This window comes from Lithobates pipiens, unplaced genomic scaffold (genome assembly GCF_037356315.1).
Source record: "Lithobates pipiens isolate NorthernLeopardFrog02 unplaced genomic scaffold, aLitPip1_a1.2 Scaffold_13, whole genome shotgun sequence".
NCBI classification, from domain to species: Eukaryota; Metazoa; Chordata; class Amphibia; order Anura; family Ranidae; genus Lithobates; species Lithobates pipiens.
The window spans coordinates 3,636,297-3,657,611 of NW_027507718.1; the positions used below are offsets into that span (position 1 = coordinate 3,636,297).

General features: G+C 45.6%; 1 protein-coding gene across 2 annotated transcripts in view; it reads right to left on the reverse strand.

Moving 5' to 3' along the window:
- The window catches only part of LOC143973902 (spindle assembly abnormal protein 6 homolog), a 165,433-nt gene that overhangs the window by 108,163 nt on the left and 35,955 nt on the right, over nucleotides 1-21,315 (reverse strand). For both annotated transcript variants that reach the window (XM_077474783.1, XM_077474785.1), the window contains exon 3: nucleotides 14,606-14,685. In XM_077474783.1, coding sequence (XP_077330909.1) covers nucleotides 14,606-14,685 — 80 coding nt within the window. The remainder of the gene's footprint in view (nucleotides 1-14,605; nucleotides 14,686-21,315) is intronic.

Below are 21,315 nucleotides of genomic sequence, written 5' to 3' on the forward strand. Positions count from 1 at the left end.
CATTTCTCAACCACCTACAGTGCCTTGCGAAAGTATTCGGCCCCTTTGAACTTTTCAACCTTTTGCCACATTTCAGGCTTCAAACATAAAGATATAAAATTAAATTTTTTTGTGAAGAATCACCAACAAGTGAGACACAATTGTGAAGTGGAACGAAATCTATTGGATATTTTAAACTTTTTTAGCAAATAAAAAACTGAAAAGTGGTGCGTGCAAAATTATTCGGCCCCTTTACTTTCAGTGCAGCAAACTCACTCCAGAAGTTCAGCGAGGATCTCTGAATGATCCAATGTTGTCCTAAATGACTGATGGTGATAAATAAATAGAATCCACCTGTGTGTAATCAAGTCTCTGTATAAATGCACCTGCTCTGTGATAATCTCAAGGTTCTGTTGAAAGCGCAGAGAGCATCATGAAGACCAAGGAACACACCAGGCAGGTCTGTAATACTGTTGTGGAGAAGTTTAAAGCCAGATTTGGATACAAAAAGATTTCCGAAGCTTTGAACATCCCAAGGAGCACTGTGCAAGCGATCATTTTGAAATGGAAGGAGTATCAGACCACTGCAAATCTACCAAGACCTGGCCGTCCCTCTAAACTTTCAGCTCAGACAAGGAGAAGACTGATCAGAGATGCAGCCAAGAGGCCCATGATCACTCTGGATGAACTGCAGAGAACTACAGCTGAGGTGGGAAGAGTCTGTCCCACTCGCTCGTGCCCCTGGATGACGCAATTTCTTGCGAAACACGTAGGACTGAGCGATGCGCTGACATCACCCCTTACGAAGGAATTGTACCCAGGAACGACGAGTTTGTCCGTTTGCGTCCGGCCGGCGCATCGGACTTAAGGCTGATCTTTCCTTTGTGCTTTGCAAGTGCATTTTTGTTTTTATATTTGAGTTATATTAAAAGGTTTTACACTATTGGAGCTTCATTTCTTTTGCATGGAATTGGCACATATGACCTAATATATGGGAGACAACTAAAGATACTTGTTTGACAACCTGGTCATGATATCGGTGGAGGGAGGAGAACAGCTGAGACCCTTCTCAAGTGGGAGATATCTATTGTTACATGCTGTTGGTGACCCTCTGTAGTGGGGGGTCATGAAATTCTGGTAAGGAGTAATTTTGGCTGTATGGTGGTGGATCAAGCACTTGCTACACAGTAGAAGATTTGACGATTTCATCTGTATTGGACTGTTGGAATTTAAAGGTTTATATAATTACACATTTGGTGTTCACTATTTTGTTTTATATTTTTTTGTTTCTTTTTTCGTTGTTCACTGTGATCAATTATCCCATAACCCTTATTCTTTAGGACTGGGGGGTAATAGGCCTAATTTTGCACATTATTATTGAAATTTTGTCTAATGTTTTTTACTTCATTGAATTTTATGTGGGTTTATGATTTAGCGCAGCTTACTCAATTTTTCATGTGTTTTTTTTTCTGTAATTATGTAATACAGTCAAGCCGCTGCTGATCAAAGTTCCATTGTGGATGATTAGTATAATATTTTTATCATAGCGCAGTTTTTTCCTTTTTTCCAAAATTAAAACATTGCAATCTGTGCCTAAAAAAAAAAAAAAAAAAAAAAATAAAAAATAAATTATAGGATTTTTATAACAGCTTACCTGTAAAATCCTTTTCTTTGAAGTACATCACGGGACACAGAGCCATAGTTGTTACTATGTGGGTTATAGGCCACCTTCAGGTGATGGACACTGGCACGCCTTAAGACAAAAAGTGCCCTCCCTATATAACCCCTCCCACTACTGGGAGTGGCTCAGTTTTGTAGCCAAGCAATACACGTGTATACCAAAGAAGGGAGGGACCTCTGTGTCCCGTGATGTATTTCAAAGAAAAGGATTTTACAGGTAAGCTGTTATAAAAATTCTATTTTCTTATCGTACATTACGGGACACAGAGCCATAGTAGTTACTATGTGGGGTGTCCCATAGTAATGGCAACTGAAGGGAGGGAGACAACAAAAAGTAGGGAATTAAGAGACTAGAGGACTCATATTGCAGCCTGCAGTACACTGCGCCCAAAGGCGATATCCTCATGACCTTTTATATCGATTTGATAGAATCCGGTAAATGGATGGACTGAAGACAAAGTTACGGCCTTGCAGATATGAGCCATGGAAGCCTGGTGATGCACTACCCAAGAAGCACTAACAGCCCTGGTGGAGTGCGCTTTAACACGAAAAGGAGGAATTTTCCTCTTTAGACCATAAGCTTGAACAATCACTCGACTAATCCATTTGGAAATAGTAGATTTTGATGCTTCCTGTCCTCTTTTAGGAACTTCTGGCAATACAAACAAAACATCTGTTTTGCGAATCTGCGTGGTTACCTTTAAATAGACTTTGACCGCTCTCACTACATCAAGGGAATGTAGTGACCTTTCTTCCATAGATCGAGGTTCTGGGAAAAAAGAAGGTAAGACAATATCCTGGTTTAAATGAAAACCTGTCACTACCTTAGGTAGGAATCTAGGATGAGGCCATAATACCACCTTATGAATAATCAAATACGGTTCTTTACAAGAAAGAGCCGCCAACTCTGATGCTCTTCTGGCAGAGTATATGGCAACCAAAAAAATTATCTTCCTCATCAAGAGGACCAAAGAAATATCCCATATAGGCTCAAAGGGCCGTTTTTGTAAAGCTGACAAGACTAAATTCAAATCCCAAGGGTTCAAGGGTGTCCTGACAAGAGGATTAATCCACGTTACCCCCTGAATAAAGTTACGAACCAGAGAGTGAGAAGCAGGAGGCTGTTGAAACAATATTGATAAGGCCCGAGACCTGGCCCTTGATAGTACTCAGGGCCAGCTTTATTTCGAATCCCATCTGTAAGAATTCAAGGATCCTACCTATGACATTTTCTGGGGTGCCAACCCCTGGATTCACACCAGAAGACATATGCCTTCCAGACTCTATAGTATATGACTCTTGAGGCCGGCTTCCTAGCATTAAACAAAGTAGACACTACTGAAGGAGACAGCCCACGGTCCTTTAGAATGTGGGTTTCAAGGTAAGGTAGGAAGGAATACCGGACCTTGCATGAGAAGGTCTGTCCACAGTGGCAGGGTCCAAGGGTCCCCTACCGCCATCTTCATGATCTCTGGAAACCAAGATTGCATGGGCCACCAGAATCACCTCTTTCCCTTGCTACTTGATCCTACGAAGAAGGTGCAGAAGCAGAACCGGAGGAAACGCATAGATCAGTAAAAACTGATCCCATGGAAAGACCTATTCCGCATGCCACTGGATCCCTCGTCCTCGACACAAAGTTGTCGACCTTGTTGTTGAATCTGGCCGCGAACAGATTAACGTCCAGAACACCCCATCTTTGACATATAGACAGAAAGATGTCGGAGTGAAGGGACCATTCTCCCGAAAAAAAATTGTTGGTGACTCAAGTAGTCTTCCTGCCACTTCTCCATCCCTGGAATGAAAATCGCCGCTAGGCAAGGAATGTTGCTTTCTGCCCAAGATAGAACATAATTCACCTCTTTTTGGGCTGCACGACTTCTCGTGCCCCCTTGGCGATTGATGAAGGCCACGGAGGTGGCACTGTTGGATTGAATCCTGACAGGACAATTTCGTAATCTGAGTGTCCAGGCTTCTAGGGCCAGACCTACTGCCCAAATTTCTAGAATATTGAGGGGCAAGGTCCTTTCTGACTTGGACCACTTTCCCTGGACAGATGCTTCTTCCAGGACTGTTCCCGAGCCTAGAAGGCTGGAATTCGTGGTTACCACTTTCCAGGATACTAGTAGAAAGGATTTCCCCTGTTGAAGGTTACTGGATATCAACCACCTATCGAGGCTCTGACACGCCTCGGGGTATAAGCGCATTGGAAAGTCCAAAGCCTGGACCTTCTTGTTCCAAGTCAACAGAACACTGTTTTGCAGCAGTCTTGAATGAAATTGCACATAAAGAACGGTCTCGAACGAGGCCACCATCTTTCCTAACAATTTCATGCAAAGCCCAATGGAAGGATTTCTCTTTGTTTTGATAAGCTGAATCAGATCCTTTATGGAACTGATCCTTCCCTGAGGTAAGAATACCTTCTTTTGAACTGTATCTATGATCAGCCCCAAGTACTGCAATCTCCTTGATGGTTTTAAGGAGGATTTTTCTAGGTTGAGAATCCAGTCTAGGAATTTTAGGCAACTCACAGCTGAGTCTAAACTTTGGTAGGTAGGCTATAATTGTTATACCCTGAGCCCTTAACCTGGCTAAAGGAGGGGCCAGGATCTTTGTGAACACTTGAGGTGCGGTGGCTAGACCGAAAGGCAGAGCCACAAACTGAAAATTATGATTTTCTACCTCGAAGCGTAGAAATTTCTGATGAGCGGGGAAACATTGGTACATGCAGATAGGCATCTTTGATGTTGATCGATGCCAAACAGTCTCCTCCTTGTAGAATGGAGACAACCGATCGGATTGACTCCATGCCGAAGGAATGGATATTCAAGTGCCAGTTTAGATCCTTGAGATCTAAAATGGGTCTTAGCTCCCCGTTTGGTTTTGGTACCGTGAAGAGGTTTGAATAAAACCCCAATCCCTGCTCTTCTGTGGGAACCTCTGATATCACTTTCTAAGACATGAGATGATCCAGAGCCAGAAAGAGAGACTTCCTTTTCCCTGGATCTCTGGGAACGTTGGATCTTAAACAAGGAGATGGGAATTCTCAGAATTCTAGTTTGTAACCTACAGAAATTGAGGAAGCCACCCATCTGTCCTGACGTTGTTCCTGCCAGATCTTTGAAAAGTGTAGAAGCCTTCCCCCCACTCAAGCGAGCGGGGGTGCCACTTCAGGAGTTTTAGTATTTTATTTTTCAGATTTCCTGCCCCAAGTCCTCTTTTGGCCCTGGGACTGCCCTTGAGGCCTTCTTCTTGAACCTGAAGGTGGAGGCTGTCGAGACTGCCTGGAGGCAGATGCTCCTGGTATTAGAGAAAATGCATGTTTAAAAGAAAAAAACTTTGAAACTTCTTTACTGGTAAAAAAGAACTTTTCCCATTAGAAATTATTTGGATATACATAAAATGGGTAACTGGGCAAGAGCTTTTTACATGGCGATTCGGCTGATTTTTCAAGGACTCTGCGCATATGTACCAGCCCTAGCAAAAGCCATAAGGCTTGTATAATAGAATCTTTCATAGCATCCACTGTGAAACACATTGCCTCTGATATGCCAGCCATCTGCTGCGCCTGCTGAATAATTTTGAGTACCTCTACAAACTGGTCCTTTATGGACTGAGATACTCCAATCGCCACTAGTACCAGTTGAACCTGCAAGAGAAATGTTGTTTGTTGAAAAAAAAAAAAAAAAAAAACGTTATCTGCGCGTTGTCTACAGGACAAGTCAGGTTTTTGTTTACAGAGTATATAACAGCACCAATTGCTGGAATCTCCCATTTCTTATAGAATTCCTCCTCCATAGGATAAAGTAAAGAAAACTATTTTGGATGGAAAAAAATGTTTATCTGGTTGCTCTCACTCAGATTACATAAGCTTTTTTAACCATGAATGGATAGGAAAGGTATCAACAGATCGGGGAGGCTTTCGTGATCCCAAACCAGAGGTGGGCTCATTAATAGACTGTGTTACAGGCTGTAAAAAAGTAGAGCGGACCAACTTAGTAAGGGAGTGTACCAACAGTCTCTCCTGTGAGGCCGATCCCTCCACATTAGGATCTTCGGAAAAGGAGTCATTGGCCTCTTCTTGATACTTTGAGAAAACTTCATGATCTCTCGCCCCTTGTTCCTCAGTATGAGGGTCCTGAGCAATGGACACGGATCTGCTACACTTGGGCCCACTGCAAATAAAGCGAATAAAGCATCAATCTTCTGTTCCAAACTTAAAACGGTAGAAGAAAAAACCTCCTGAGTGATATACATAGGGGTTGAAGTGTCCAGAGCTGCTGCTACACCAGTGACCCCCTGATGGCTCACTCTGACCGGCCACATCACTCTCAGAGGAGGATGCCATCTTTTTATGCTGCATACACAAGATCGAAATTTCGGCCAGCAAAAGACCAATGATAGCTTTTCATCGGAAAATGTGACCGTGTGCATGCTCCATCGGAATTTAGCTGGCCGAATTCCCGCCAGCACAAATTTGATAGCATGTTCTAAATTTTCCTGATGGAAAAACGTTATATCGGAAATTCCGATCATGTGTATGCAATTCCAACGCGCAAAAAAACTCACACATGCTCAGATTCTACTACAAGATGGAAGCCATCGGCTACTAGGTATTGAACTCCCTTTTTCTAGTCCCGTCATACGTGTTGTACGTCACCGCGTTCTTGGCGGTCGGAATTTGGTGTGACCGTGTGTAAGCAAGACGGTTTGAGTGGCATTCCGTCAGAATTCCAACGGGAAAACCATCAGAGCTTTTTCCGACAAGAATTCCGATTGTGTGTACGTGGCATTAGACATGGATTTAGGTTGTCGTGAAACAACAGACCCTCTGGAAACCTTTGAGGTGTTCCTTGCCCACCTTGCGCTCATAGCCTGATGCATTCACTGCTAGAGCTATAGTCCAGCACAATTGCTGCTATTAATGCCCAGCCTGATGTAGCAGTAAAAAGTGTGTCAAAGGAAATGCCTGTTTCACCAAACCTGGCAACGCCACCTCGTGTCCCTACACAGCCTGCAGTAACCCACAAATGTGCTTTTAAAATGTTTGCCTCCTCATGTGTGGGCGTTTAACGCCGACGCCGCTAAGCCCCGCCCCCCATGTTGCCTACGGCTCTTCACACTTTTTAAAAGTAAAGCCTTTCCAGCGTGAGCGGCGGACTATAGGTCCTCTCAGACCTACCAAGAAAATAGCATGGTACGGGGGGGGTGGGCGTGTACAAGCCGCCGAGCGGCGTGCTGATCGCGCTAGTTTTCCTGCCTTTAAAAAAATTAATAAAATAAAATAAAAAAATAAAAATAAAAAAACGAAGCGCTCCTTCCCCAAGAGGGGGAGACTGTCAGCACGGGGGGGTGATAAGCAGGGAGAAACCCCCCCCCCCATTGAGAAAATTCAAACAAATCTTAGAAAACTCCACTTACCTTTTCCGCCTCAGGGTTTTCTGTGGTAAACCAACAGACCCAATCTTCACCTTTCGCTGTGGGTTCCATTAAACCTTTAGGAGCTGGGAATCCTTGAGGAAACCCACAATCCTGGACCTGCAACAGCACCCCGCCAGTAAAACTTTATGGCCTTACTACCAAAAAGTACTGGATCCCGGGATCCAGCTCTCTAAAAAGAGAAGGATTCACAGGGAAAACCATGTTTCTTCGGATATGAAACCCAGGTACCATTCAATCTGGCCAGAAGAGACATTTTGAATGGATCCAGTCAGCAAGGATTGCTCCAGTGGAGCTCAGCACAGCACATCTTTACTCGTGACCAACACCTTAGACCAGGGGTGCCCAACCTTTTGAAGAGCGAGGGCCACTTAAGCGACTTAGTAACCAGTCGTGGGCCACAATGAGCAGATGACAGTTCTGTGTCCACTCTGCGTATGCAAAGCGGACACAGACACAGCCCACTCTACTCTACGGGCCCTCTCATCTGATAAAATGGAAGGGGACGGATCCACTTTCCAGTTTTTTAGCAGATCGGATTGGAAGAAGGCAGGTGTAAACGGACACAAGTCTGTTTACATCTGCTGCTCCATAGAGGTGAATGGAGGGTCCGATTGGGTCAGACAGATCATGTTAAAGGGTTCTAAGGCTACTTTTACACAGAATGGTCTGTGGTCTACCCACACCTGTGACTTTCCTGCAGGTTAGTTGTACTTTGCCATAGAATTTCTTTCTGAAAGTGCACCAAACCCACAGGTAAGACGAGAAGTCTATGGCTCAGTGCAGGTAAGCCGCAGGTACACTGTTGCTACACCTGCGAATTAGTTTAAAAGCAGCCCAGTAACCACTGCAGAACAGATATGTCCATATATACACTGTGATTTTAGTAATAAACTTGCTGTCCCAGGCAGAGTGCATTAGGTATCACTTTACCTATGACAGGAGCCGGTGCTATACAGGAAGCATTGGCTTATGCAGCTCTGCTCCACAGCTGCTTACTTCCTCTACCGTTGGCTTCATTCACAATGCTGATGCTCTGGCATGGCGGGTAGACAACCTGCAATCTGGGCTTGCCAACCCACCATCCCAGAGCAGGAGGTCGTGGGCCACATCAGAGGGCTATGCGGGCCACATGTGGCGCCAGGGCCTCTGGTTGGGCACCCCTGCCTTAGACACTGGCGAAAAAACAGGTACAGGTGGGAGGGGTTATATAGGGAGGGCACTTTTTGTCTTAGGGCATGCCAGTGTCCATCACTTGAAGGTGGCCTATAACCCACATAGTAACTACTATGGCTCTGTGTTCCGTGATGTACGATAATATATGCTGAAGCATGGGGGCAATCTGCACCTAATGTTAGGAGCAAATCACTCCTCCACCCCTGCTTCGGGATATAAGCTCTTTTTTTTTTTAACGTGGCGGTGAAATAACCTCCTACAGTGCTGGAGTCACGGCTTCATGTATCGTGGGAGCAAACACTGTTGCTGTCAAGATAAATAAACCCGTGCTGCAGCTGAATGGCGTACCTGCTAAGAAAATGATGGTTAATATAACAAACATTACAGCATAACATACCATACCTGCAAAGCAAATACAATAAAACATAATAAAAATAAAAACAGGAGAGAACAATAGTGAGCGAAAAGTAGAGCAGACAGTAGAGCGTGAACATAAGAGAGAACAATAGAGATAGAAGAAAAATACAACCACAACTATTTTTGGATTTTTTATTTTTTTAGTGTTTTTGCGCATTGCAGATTAAGGTCTCTCAAAAGGTGATGGCCATCACATCTTGTGAGACCCTGCGTTTGTGTGCCAAGGACTGTATGGTGTTGTATCCTATGCTAATACTCAACTAGCGTGTGGTAGCGTTCGTAACCGTCACCGATGCAAAGACCAGGTTAGTCAGGACAGGCAGGACAATAATAGCGGGTGTCACACCTATATTCTAAAAACACGACATCTTCTTTGGGAGTTTCTTTGGGTAGGGGTACCCAGAGAGGACAAGCAGAAAATGCCTATCATGTAGCTGGCTTACTGCATTTTCACTGGGAAGTTGGGCCACAGCACCATACGGAAACAGAAGGGCTGTGACGATATCTTCCTGGAATTTAAGGAAGGATCCAGTACATCCTGAAGCTTTGTATAGAACAAAAGCATTAAGCAGAGCCAATTGAAATAAATATACAGATACTTTTTTGTACCAGCCTCTGGCCTTATGGGCAATTAGGTACGGTGCCAACAACTGGTCTTTGAGGTCCACCCCTCTGATATTAAGGTTATATTCGTGGACACAGAGGTGTTTCTCCACAACACCAGTTGCCGTAGGAATCTGGAACGTCATGTCTGCTTGAAGGGAGGACAGAACGAAAACATTCTTATTATCCCTCCACTTCACAGCGAGCAAGTTATTACACTTCAAGCAGGCTCTCTCCCCCAGCCTAAGATGGGAATCTACAAGCCGCTGGGGAAAGCCCCAGCGATTAGATCGCATGGTGCCACATGCACCAATTTGATGATCAAACAAGTGACTAAAAAGCGGCACACTTGTGTAATAATTGTCCACATACAAGTGGTACCCCTTTCCGAATAAGAGTGACACCAAGTCCCACACAATCTTACGTGCGCTCCCTATGTAGTCTGGGAAGTTCTCCGGCTCTATGCAACCATCGCTTCCCTCATAAACCATAAAACTATATGTATAGCCTGCGGCCCTGTCACAGAGCTTATACATCTGGACCCCGTATCTGGCACGCTTGCTGGGAAGATGCTGTATGAATGACAAGCGGCCAGAAAACTTAATCAGGGACTCATCAATGCAGACAACTTGATGGGGAGTAACAAGGCTGCAAAACATTGGTTGAAGTGGTTTACGAGGGGCTGAATTTTGTAGAGCCGATCAAATTCAGGGTCACCCCAAGGACGACGGGGTTCATTATCGTTGAAATGCATGAACCACAAGATCTGCTCATATCATGTCCTGGTCATGGAGGCAGAGAAAACGGGCATATGGTGAACTGGGTCAGTGGACCAATATGACCGCAACTCACTCTTTTTAGTTATGCCCATGAGGAGGGATAGGCCCAGGAAGGTCTTAAATTCGGAAACCGTAAAAGGGTTCCATTCTCTGGCAAGGCTCAGTTGGGGATTAGCGGAGATGAATTGATCAGCATATAAATTGCTTTGGTCCACAATAGATCTATAGAAATCTTCAGTGAAAAACACAGAATAAAATTTAAGTGACATAAAATCAACTGTTTCCACCTGAATTCCAGGTTGGTCAGTGAATGGGGGGGGAAGTACAGGTGCTGCAGAAGTGGTGGGCTCCCAATTAGGATTGGCGAATGCGGCAGTAAGGGCACTATGGGCTTGACGTGTGTCTTCTTCTTGGTGGTAGCGGGACTTTACTCATGCTAGCCACCTCGCCAGCTTGAACTGCATTTATGGGACTCGCCATGTCACCACGTGACACTGCAGTGCTGGATGTATGACCAGGATGTACTAGGCCGCTGGTGCTTGTCAGTTCACCAGAAGGATGAGTGGCGCTAGCACTGGCTCTCTGCTCCCTACGAGGGACCGGCGGTTCTTGCACCTCAAAGACAGCAGAACAACGGGGTCTGGTACACCTGACCTTGGCAGGGACCACAACTCAGTCGTCAGAGTTATCTGCCAGGGTGCCGCTGCTGTCTACAGGTTCGTATTCTGAGCCTGAATATGACAGATGAGCGACTTCCTCTTCATCTGTCATGCTCAGAAACGTGTAGGCCTCTTCACTGCTCTCACAGGTAAAAAAGCTCATGACTGTTAGCTATTAAAAAAAAAACTGTTAGCGTTCAAAAGGACCAGGCCTGACTCTGAACGCTGTAGATGTGTTTAGCGTTTTGTAAGTGATAGTGATCGATAGATACTGCGCTTGAGTGGGTTGGGCTGGGCGGAAGGGGCTAAATGCAGGTGCTAGCAGGTATCTGAGCTGATCCCGCTAACACTGTTTCTGGGAACCCTAAACTGCTGGGGACACTAATCTAGTTCTGATCAGATATTAATCCATTCAGACACTATACTATTAAGGGAGGCGTATGGTGCGTGCGTGGGCGTTAGCGCTACTGGCACTAATCTGACGCTGCCTGGGGTGATGCTGATCCCATCTGACACTAAAACCTAACTCATCACCCGCCGGATGATAAGGAGGTTAAACCTTTATTGGGTAAAATACAGCGGGTTCCCTGATGCTATAAAAAAAAAAAAAAAAAAACGAGCTAAACTGCGTCACCCATGATACTTATACATCGATCACTGGTGACGGGGTGATTAAGGGGTTAAACCTTTATTGAGGGGTTTAGGGAGGGTCCCTAGACCTATCTGGGCCTAAGACCAATTACCCTAAAACTGATTTTTGTCACTAATGACACCAGTACAACGATAAAAAAAAAAAAAAAATCTGAATACTGTACTGGGTGACAGATGGTGAAGGTGTTAACTAGGGGGGGGGGGGGGGGTGATCTGAGTTGTGTGCCTATGTGACCTGGTATCAGTGTAGTGCACTTACTATGAGATGTTATCTCTCCTCAGCCTGAAATGGAAAAGACCGACACGAGGAGAGATGACATCACTTCCTCCTTCAGTGTTTATAGTTACACGACAGGAGAAGGATCTCATTCACCAGGACCGTTCACCAGGTCCAGGCCAGATTTCATTGGCCTGGGCCTGGAGATTGATCGGATCGATCCCGATCATTGCGGCCGACGTAGTATGGCGGCGATTCGCCTGCCCGTGCTTTTTTGGTGGTTGTAAGATGTACTCGATACCCATTCACATTGGGGGGGTTCTATATTCTGATAAGCTCCTCGCCCAAAGACCCCTGACAACCACAGGCCAGGGTTGTCGGGAAGAGGCCCCCGTTCCCATCAACATGGGGCAATGAATGTGCTTTTGGGGTGGGGGGGAGCAGAGTGGGTTTTATACTATTGGAGCACTTTGTGTTTTCACATGCCACGCACATCTATCCATTGGCTTGAATCCAACGAGGCGATCTGAATAGCAGCAGTCCTACATGGTTTGTTTTGGAGGCAGTCCACAATCTGTTTACAGGCTTTCCCTGATCCTCTAATGGGGGGGATCGTGGATTTCTGGTAAGAAGTGACTCTTTCTTATCAGCTTTTTGAAGATTCACTTATGGATGGACTGTATACATTTAGTCTCTCACGGGAGGATGTCATTTATATTTGAATTATATGCAGCTGGACATGTTGTGTTTTATGCTATGCTAAAGTTTTTTGTAGATAATTACCTATATGCACTCACTTATTTGGTAAATGCTGAATTTGCATGTCATACGATTGGTGTTTTTTTATACACATTAGTTTGTGGTTCAGATTCACTTTAATCCACAGGTTCCCTTTCTTATAATAATCTTTTTCATGGGGGAATTGTTACTTATTTTCATATTTTGAGGGTAGTATTCTTAAATAAGAATTTTTACACACTTATTCGATTGTGACCCATGTAGATTTTTGCATGGTTCAGAGACGGTAAATTTATTGGATTATATTTTTAAATTTGTGGGTTTAGCGCGACTATTTTTATTTTTATTTATTCACTGTTATACAGGAGAATGGCTGCTTCCATTTTTTATTTAAATAATTTTTTTGGTCTAGGTGCATCCTCATCGGGTACACCTATATATCATAGCGCAGTTTCTCCCCTTTTTTTCTTACAGACAGGCAAACGCAACATTCAACGGCGGCCTGCGATTACGACGAGAAGAGTCAGAATGCGCAGATGCCTATGTAAACAAGGCTTTTCCTTGTTCTGCCTAGCAACATTACAGGGATCTACTGCTTCCCGTCATCAGGAGCAGTGATCTCTGTAATGCTGTAGTGAGCCCCCCCCCACAGTTAGAGTCTCTCCCTAGGCCACACTTAACCCCTTGGTTGCCCCCTAGAGATTAACCCCTTCCCTTTCAGTGTCAGTAATTAGTGGCTATTCGTAGCTCTGGTTCACTGTATAAATGACAATGGTCCCAAAATAATGTCAAAAGTGTCTGCCATAATGTTGCAGTCCCGAAAAAAAAATAAAAAAAACACAGATCGCTGTCATTACTAGTTAAAGCGGGAGTCCGCCGGGAGTTCCACCGTTTTTTTTTTTTTTTTTAAAGCCAGCAACTACAAATACTGCAGCTGCTGACTTTTAAAATAAGGACACTTACCCGCCCAGCGCGCCCGCGATGTCGGCACCCGAAGCCGATCCCTCGATCGTCTCTCGGGTGCTGCCGCCGCCATCTTGGGTATGGGAATCAGGAAGTGGAGCCTTTTGGCTTCATTTCCTGGTTCCCTACTGCGCATGCGTGAGTCGCGCTGCGCAATAAGGATGGTCCCGCTGCCTCTGGGATCTGTGTGTTTCCGAGCAGGCAGCGGGGGACTTTCGGAAAGGGGCGTAGATCTACGCCCCTTTCCGCAGATAGCTATGCCGGAAGTAGGTGCAGATACCTGTACTGTACAGGTACCTGCACCCCCCTCCCCCCTGAAAGGTGCCAATTGTGGCGCCGGAGGGGGGGGGGGGATTCCAATGAGCGGAAGGTCCACTTTAGGGTGGACCTCCGCATTAAAGAATAAAAATGCAATAAATCTATCGCCTATTTTATAGACGCTATAACTTTTGCACAAACCAATCAATATATACTTATTGCGATTTTTTTTACCAAAAATATGTACAGGAGTACATATCGGCCTAAACTATGGAAGAAATGTGTTTTTTATATTTTGGGGGGGGGGGGGGGGTGTTTATTATAGCAAAAAGTAAAAAATATGTTAAATTGTTATTTTTTGTTTATAGTGCAAAAAAAAACACAGAGGTGATCAAATACCACCAAAAGAATTTGGTTGTGGGAATCTATTTGTGAAAAAAAAAAAAAAAAAAAAAAAAGGAGGTCAATTTTTTTTGCAGAACCGCGCAATTGTCAGCTAAGGTGACACAGTATAGAATCGCAAAAAATGCTCTGGTCAGGAAAGGGGTAATTCCTTCCAGGGCTGAAGTGATTAAACAAATGCATTATTGACCATTTTTTTCCCAAATCTGTCTGACCTTTAATTTGCCATGTTGGCTGAGATAAATGTTCTTTATTGTTTCACGTTTGTTAAGTGGCTGCATCCACAAAGTGTGAATGACTATGTTTTCTTGTAAAATTAATAAAAAATATTGAAAAATAAACAAACAAAAAAAAACATTTTTTAAATGATGCAGTACAGATTTCTTGGCATTACCATAGAACAACCCAAAACAAATTCTTCTCCCAATGATCATAGCAATGCCATATGTATAGGTTAACTAACTAAAAACACGATAAACGCAAACTGAGGCAAACTAAATTAAACTTTTTTTTTTTTTTTTTTTTTTAATACCTATTCTGAGAGCGGACATAGTATTTTGGGCAACTTTAATTTTACTACAAAAATGTACTTCTTTATAAATTGTTAGCTTGGATTAGTTAAAGCATAGCATTAAATGATTTACCTTAGAAAATCCTCTTCTCCTAAAGTAAGACTGTACAGAAAAAATGGATCAGTATCATCTGACAGGCGAACGATTAAATCCTAAAAGCAAAATAAAGAAAAAAAAAAAAAAAGAAGAAGATGTTGGTACTTACTGTAAAAAAAAATTCAAAGTCTGCTCAGGGACACATATTTAGCATTTCTTTGAATGTTCGGGTTGTATGCTGAAGACTTGGATACTGGCAAAAAAACCCCCCCAAAAACTGAAAAAGCCCCTCACACATCGTTGAAAGTAAGCCCCTATAGAACGCTGCCCTGAACATCATGCCTCAGATTTGTGAGCAAAACAGTACATAGGGCCAATAAGCACAGGGGTTTATTGTGTTTCGCAATGGAACTTCAACAAAAAGATTTTATAAGTACAATCTTCTTTAGGAACTTGCCAATTCTGATGCCCCATACACACTATCAGTTTTTCTGCTGAGTTTTTCCTTCAGGTTTACCAAAAACATGTAGTACAAGGGCCTGCCTGATTGCATACAAATTGAAACTCCTAAGGTTTGACCTCATATTATATGGTTTTGGTAAATCTGAAGGAAAAACTCAGCAGAAAAACTGATAGTGTATATGGGGTTTTAGACATTAAGGATGTCGAAAAGCTGGCCAACTGATGGGTCGGCAAAAGTCATTGACATACAGTATCTAAGAACCAGGAACAGTCCCCAACAACCAGAAGTAACAATGCCTGAACCTGAAGAGAAGAAGTTTCCTACAGGACAGCAGGACAGGGGAAATGCTTTTGACCCAGGGGAGGTCACATATTAAAAGCGGGGTTCCACCCTAAAGTGGAACCTCCGCTGATCGGAACCCTCCCCCCCTCCGGTGTCACAATTGGCACCTTTCAGGAGGGAGGAGGGTGGAGATACCTGTCAAAGACAGGTATTTACACCCACTTCCGGGCATAGACTCACGTGGGAGTCTACACCGTTTCCTGTCCTGCCGCGCTGTCTGCTGGGACACACACGGGTCTCAGAGACAGCGCAGAGAATTCTTATTGCGCTGCACGAATCGCGCATGCGCAGTAGGGAACCGGGAAGTGAAGCTGATTCGCTTCACTTCCTGATTCCCTCACCTAGAATGGTGGCGGCAGCAGCCAAGGGCAGATCGATCGATCGGCCTCGGCTGCCGGCATCGCTGGAACCCAGGGACAGGGGAGTGTCCATTTATTAAAAGTCAGCAGCTGTAGTATTTATAGCTGCTGGCTTTTAATATTTTTTTTTGGTGGAATCCCTCTTTAACCCCAAGAATGAAGGTTCAAATCAAGGACCCCCTGCATGTCCTTCCATAAACCCAGACTCTAAGATGAAAAGAGGAAGTAAGAAAGACTCAGTTAGACTTACCGGTGACGGTATTTCTAAGAGCCTTTCAGGACAACCCCGGAGAGAGTAGCTCCACCTTGCAATCAGGAAACACATGCCCACTTTAAAAACACCTCCTCCTCCTCCATGGCTTCAGTTATTGTGGCCTTCCGACGCTGGAAAACAAAGCACAGAAAGCACAACACCATGGTAGAACTTAATACATTTACTAAGCATAACCTAGGGAGGGAAGTAACGGTTGTCCTGAAAGGCTCTTAGAAATACCGTCACCGGTAAGTCTAACTGAGTCTTTCTCAAATCGCCTTTCAGGACAACCCCGGAGAGGATAACCGAGAAACTTACCCTAGGGCGGGACTACTGCCTGCAGTACCTTCCTGCCGAAGGCCTGATCTGCTGCAGACAGTAGATCTAACCGGTAATGCCGGAGAAATGTCGAATAACTGGACCAAGTGGCAGCCTTGCAGATTTGTTCAGGCGTGGCACCGGCCCTTTCAGCCCAGGAAACTGCCGTGGATCTAGTAGAGTGGGCAGCAATACCTGAGGGAGGTATTTCTCCTTTTGCTTTATAGGCTTCTGTTATAGCCAACTTAAGCCACCTACCCAGCGTACTTTTAGAAGCTTTCTCCCCCTTGCGTGATCCAGAAAATATCACAAAGAGGGCGTTTGATTTTCTAAATTCTTTAGTAACTTTCAGAAACTGTAAAAGACATCTTCTCACATCCAATGTGTGAAAAACTTCCTCTCCTGCATTTGCTGGGCTTGCAGAGAATGTAGGTAACACTATTTCCTGTGATCGATGGAAAGTTGAGGATACTTTCGGTAGGAATGCTGGATCCGTCCTCAGTACCACCCTGTCCTGATAAATTCTAAGGAAGGGTTCTGTAATAGCTAGAGCTTGGAGCTCGCTGACTCTCCTGGCCGAGGTGATGGCCACCAAAAAGATTGTTTTTAAAACCACCTTCTGCAAAGAAGCTTCCTGTAAGGGTTCAAACGGTGCTCCCGAGAGACCCTGTAAAACTGTAGACAAATCCCAACTGGGAAAGTCTTTAAGGGCTACTGGTCTATTTCGAGCAAGAGCCCTAAAAAATCTAGAAATTAAAGTTTCTTTAGATAAAGTCTTTTCAAAGAAAACTGATAAGGCAGCCACCTGAGTCTTCAGGGTACTGGCTGCGAGACCCTTCTCCATTCCTTCATGGAGAAACTCCAAGACTGACACCGTGCTCTTGACCTTGAGTTCTCTAGAACTGCACCAGGAGTTGAACTTTTTCCAGACCTTCATGTAAATTGCCTGTGTAACTGCCTTCCTACTGGACAGCAGGGTCTTTACTACTTTATCTGAGAGACCTTTAGCCTTTAACAGGTCCTCCTCAGAAACCAGGCGGTTAGCTGCAGGAGTTCCACTTCTGGATGACTTACTGTCCCCTGGGATAACAGATCTTTTCTGAGTGGTAACCTCCATGGGGGCTTCGAGGCTAGGTTTCGAAGACCCGCGAACCAGGGTCTTTTTGGCCAAAAAGGAGTGACTAGTATTAAGTCTGTCCTTTCTTCCCTGAATTTCCTCAGTACTAGTGGAATTAGAGGAAAGGGGGGAAAGGCATAGCACAGCTGGTAATGCCAGGGGTGAGCGAATGCATCCAACCCTATTGCTGCATCTCCTCGGTGAAGAGAAAAGAATCTGTCCACCTTTGAGTTCTGCTGGCTGGCAAAAAGGTCTACCTGAGGAACCCCCCAGGCCTCGGAGATCATCAGGAACACTTCCTGATTCAGACTCCATTCTGCCTCTAGCAATTTGCGCCTGCTTAGGAGGTCCGCAAACAAATTCTGAGAGCCCTTCAGATGCACTGCCGATAGTGAGGCTGTGTTCTGTTCTGCCCAGGCTAACAACAGATTGGCCAGCTCCATCAAGCTCCTGCTTCTGGTTCCCCCTTGCTTCATAATGTAGGTAACCGCTGTTGTGTTGTCTGACAACACCTGAACATGGTGACCTCTCAAACTCTGCTGAAATGCCACTAAACCCAGAAAGATCGCCTTCAACTCCCTCCAGTTGGATGATCTTTGAGCTTCCTGTTTGGACCAGACCCCCTGAGATGTCTGACCATCCAGATGGGCTCCCCAGCCCCAGGCACTTGCGTCTGTAGTAAGGCGCTTGTCCACAGGAAAGGTCCACACCAGGCCCCTTGAGAGGTTTGCCTGGTCTCTCCACCACCAAAGAGCCCTTTTCGTCTTTGACAAAATTTTTAGCTGTTTTTCCAAAGGATCCTGATGGGACCAGCTTGACAGAACCTCCCTCTGAAGGGGTCTGGAATGGAACCTGGCCCACTGAACAGCCGGGATTGCTGCCGTAAGCAGGCCCAGAACTGCCATAGCCATCCTGACTGAGACTGTCTGGTTGCTCTGTATCCGCTGTACAGCTAGCTGTAACTTTTCCTGTTTTTCCAACGGCAGGAAAACTTTCTGGAGAATCGAATTTAATGTATACCCCAGAAATTTCATTTCCTGTGAGGGGGTCAGGATTGACTTCTCTAGGTTTAGAAGCCATCCCAGGCCCTCGAGGTGAGACTGGGCCCTCTGGAGATTGACTAGGGCCTGCTCCCTGGAGTCTGCAAAAAACAAAAGGTCGTCCAGATAAGGAACGACTGGAATCCCCTTCAATTTCAGGGGTTCCAAAGCCTCTGCCATAATCTTCGTAAAGACCCTGGGAGAGGACGAGAGTCCGAACGGCAGAGCCCTGAATTGGAGGTGCCATACCGAACTCCCTACCTTCAATGCCAGGCGCAGGAACTGCTGCGATGCCTGATGAATTGGTATATGAAGGTAGGCATCCCTTAGGTCCAGGGATGCCATGAAGCATTCTGGGGTCAACAGCTTTGTGATGGAGAAAATTGTATCCATCCTGAAATGTTTGTACCGAATGAACCTGTTCAGGAATTTCAGATTCAGGATTAGACGGTACTTCCCTGAGGGTTTTTTCACCAGAAAAATATGTGAATAAAAACCCCCGCCCTGCTGGTTTACTGGGACTTGAATCAGAACCTCTTGCTGTATCAGCTCCTGTAACAACAGCTTCATTGCAGAGGCCTTCTCCTGATCCCTTGGCAATGTTGTCACATAAAACCTGCTCGGGGGTAGTTCTGAAAACTCCAACCTGTACCCCTGATCGACAACGCTCTTCACGAACAGATTTGGAGACAGCCTGTCCCATTGTTCGCGAAAAGCTGACAGTCTCCCCCCCACTGGGGAGATATTGTCACTTGTTCTTAGGGGACTGCTCTGGGGGAGATCTAAAGAGGACTCCACCCCTGCCTTTGCCCTTCTGTGAACCCCATCTGCTCTTGTGCTCCTGGTCTTTTTTATGGGACTGCTGAAAAGCACGAAAATTCTTTTTAGCAATCTGCTTTTTCTTAACTGGAAAAGCCTTCTTTTTATCGGCTGTTCTATCCAGCACAGACTCTAAATCAGGACCAAAGAGCAAGTCACCCGAGAAGGGAAGACCACACAGCTTGACCTTAGAGGCAGTGTCCCCAGACCATGTTTTCAGCCAAACTGCTCTCCTGGCTGAATTTACAAGAGCCGAAGACCTAGCGGCCAGTTTAACTGATTCTGCTGATGCATCCGCCATGTATTTGACTGCATTCAGGATCAGTGGAAAGGACTCTAAGAGATCCTTGCGGGGTGTCCCCGCCTCAATATGGCTCTTCAGCTTCTCTACCCAACATTCCAGATTCCTGGCCACCACCGTAGCTGCCATTGCTGGTTTTAGACTGACTGACGCAGCATCCCAAGCTTTTTTAAGGATGGAGTCAGCTTTTTTGTCCATTGGGTCTTTAAGGATCCCCATATCTTCAAAGGCTAGATCCGTTCGTCTGGATACCTGCGAGAAAGCTGCATCGACTCTGGGTTTCTTGTTCCAAACCTCTGAGTCCTTATCTTCGAAGGGAAACCTTCTTTTGAGAGCTTTAGAGAAGAAAGGGGCTTTTTCTGGGTCCTTCCACTCCTTTCTCACTGAGTCTGAGAGGACCCTGTGGACAGGAAAAACTCGCCGTTTTGTTTCGTCCAACCCCTGGTACATTTTGTCATGAACTGACAGTTGTACTTTTTCTTCCTGAATTTCTAGAGTAGTGTAGATTGCTTTTAAAATATCATCTACTTCCTCTAGTGATAGCTTGAATTTGGAGCCCCTGCTATCTTCTTCCTCTTCCTCCTCCTCAGAATCCCTGAAGGAGATGAGAGTACTACCCCCTTCGTCTCCAGACTCTTCAGTTTCCACCTGTCTGGATGACGACGCCCTGGGGCTGGGCGGTAAGTTCTGAGGCTCGGTCTGTGCGGGAGGGTTTTGTATCAGGATGGACTTGACTGAACTCAAAGAGTTTGTCAGCTCTTTAACCGAAGAAAACAAATCCTTATATTGTTGAGATGTTTCCTCTTCCATCAATTCTCTGATACAATTTCTGCACATTGCCTTCTGCCATGAATCTCTGAGGGGGGTTTTGCAAGAAGGACATTTTCTCTGACCTGGTCTAGCTTTTCCTAGTGATTTTTCCTGAAACGACATACAGGTTTAATTCACTAAAAGCTCTCAACAACCAGTTGCTTAACACCAAGCCAGTGCAGAGACCCACCACCAAACAGACCTACTAGTGAGACCCCAGAACTAGGCTGCAAAAGGTCAGAGCGAAGTCCACCTCTGACCTGCAGCGACAGGCCCCCAAGAGGGGGGAACAAACAAAGACATACCCACAGTAAAGCAGAGGGTGCCAGTGCACCTTACGTACCTGGGCTGGACCGGTGCTGGGGGCGCCTGTCTCCGCCATAGCTGGCTTGCACTCTTCCATCGTTTGAGTGAGGCAGCTATTTTACAAACAGCTCTCATTTTAAATTTTCCCGGCCGCCGCGTCATCAAGGCCGGCCGGAAGCGGAAGCACACGGTCACCTGACCCGCCCCATGACCCCTGCGTTCCAGGCGCTGAACCACGGCGCCACGCCCCCTCAGAGCGCCCGCGCGTCACCGTGAACGACGCCGTCGCCGCCCGGGACCCGGCGCCGAAAACGGAGCCATGCCGCTGACCTGCAGCGGCCTCCGCCAGCAACAGAGCCCTCCCTGCGCTAACAAGCGGACACCGGGCACCCGACGCCGGAACTCCGAGGGTCCTTACTCCCGTGAGATGGCGGGACCAGGAGCTCCAGGAGTCCTCTCCCCGTGGAGATGCTGCTGGGGGTCAAAGAGAAACAACCTGCAACAAAAGGTAAGCCTTACTCCCCTGCAGAGAGTGTAGCTCTCCCTGGTTCAGGCACATGCTTCCTCCAAGGAGGAAACACAATAACTGAAGCCATGGAGGAGGAGGAGGTGTTTTTA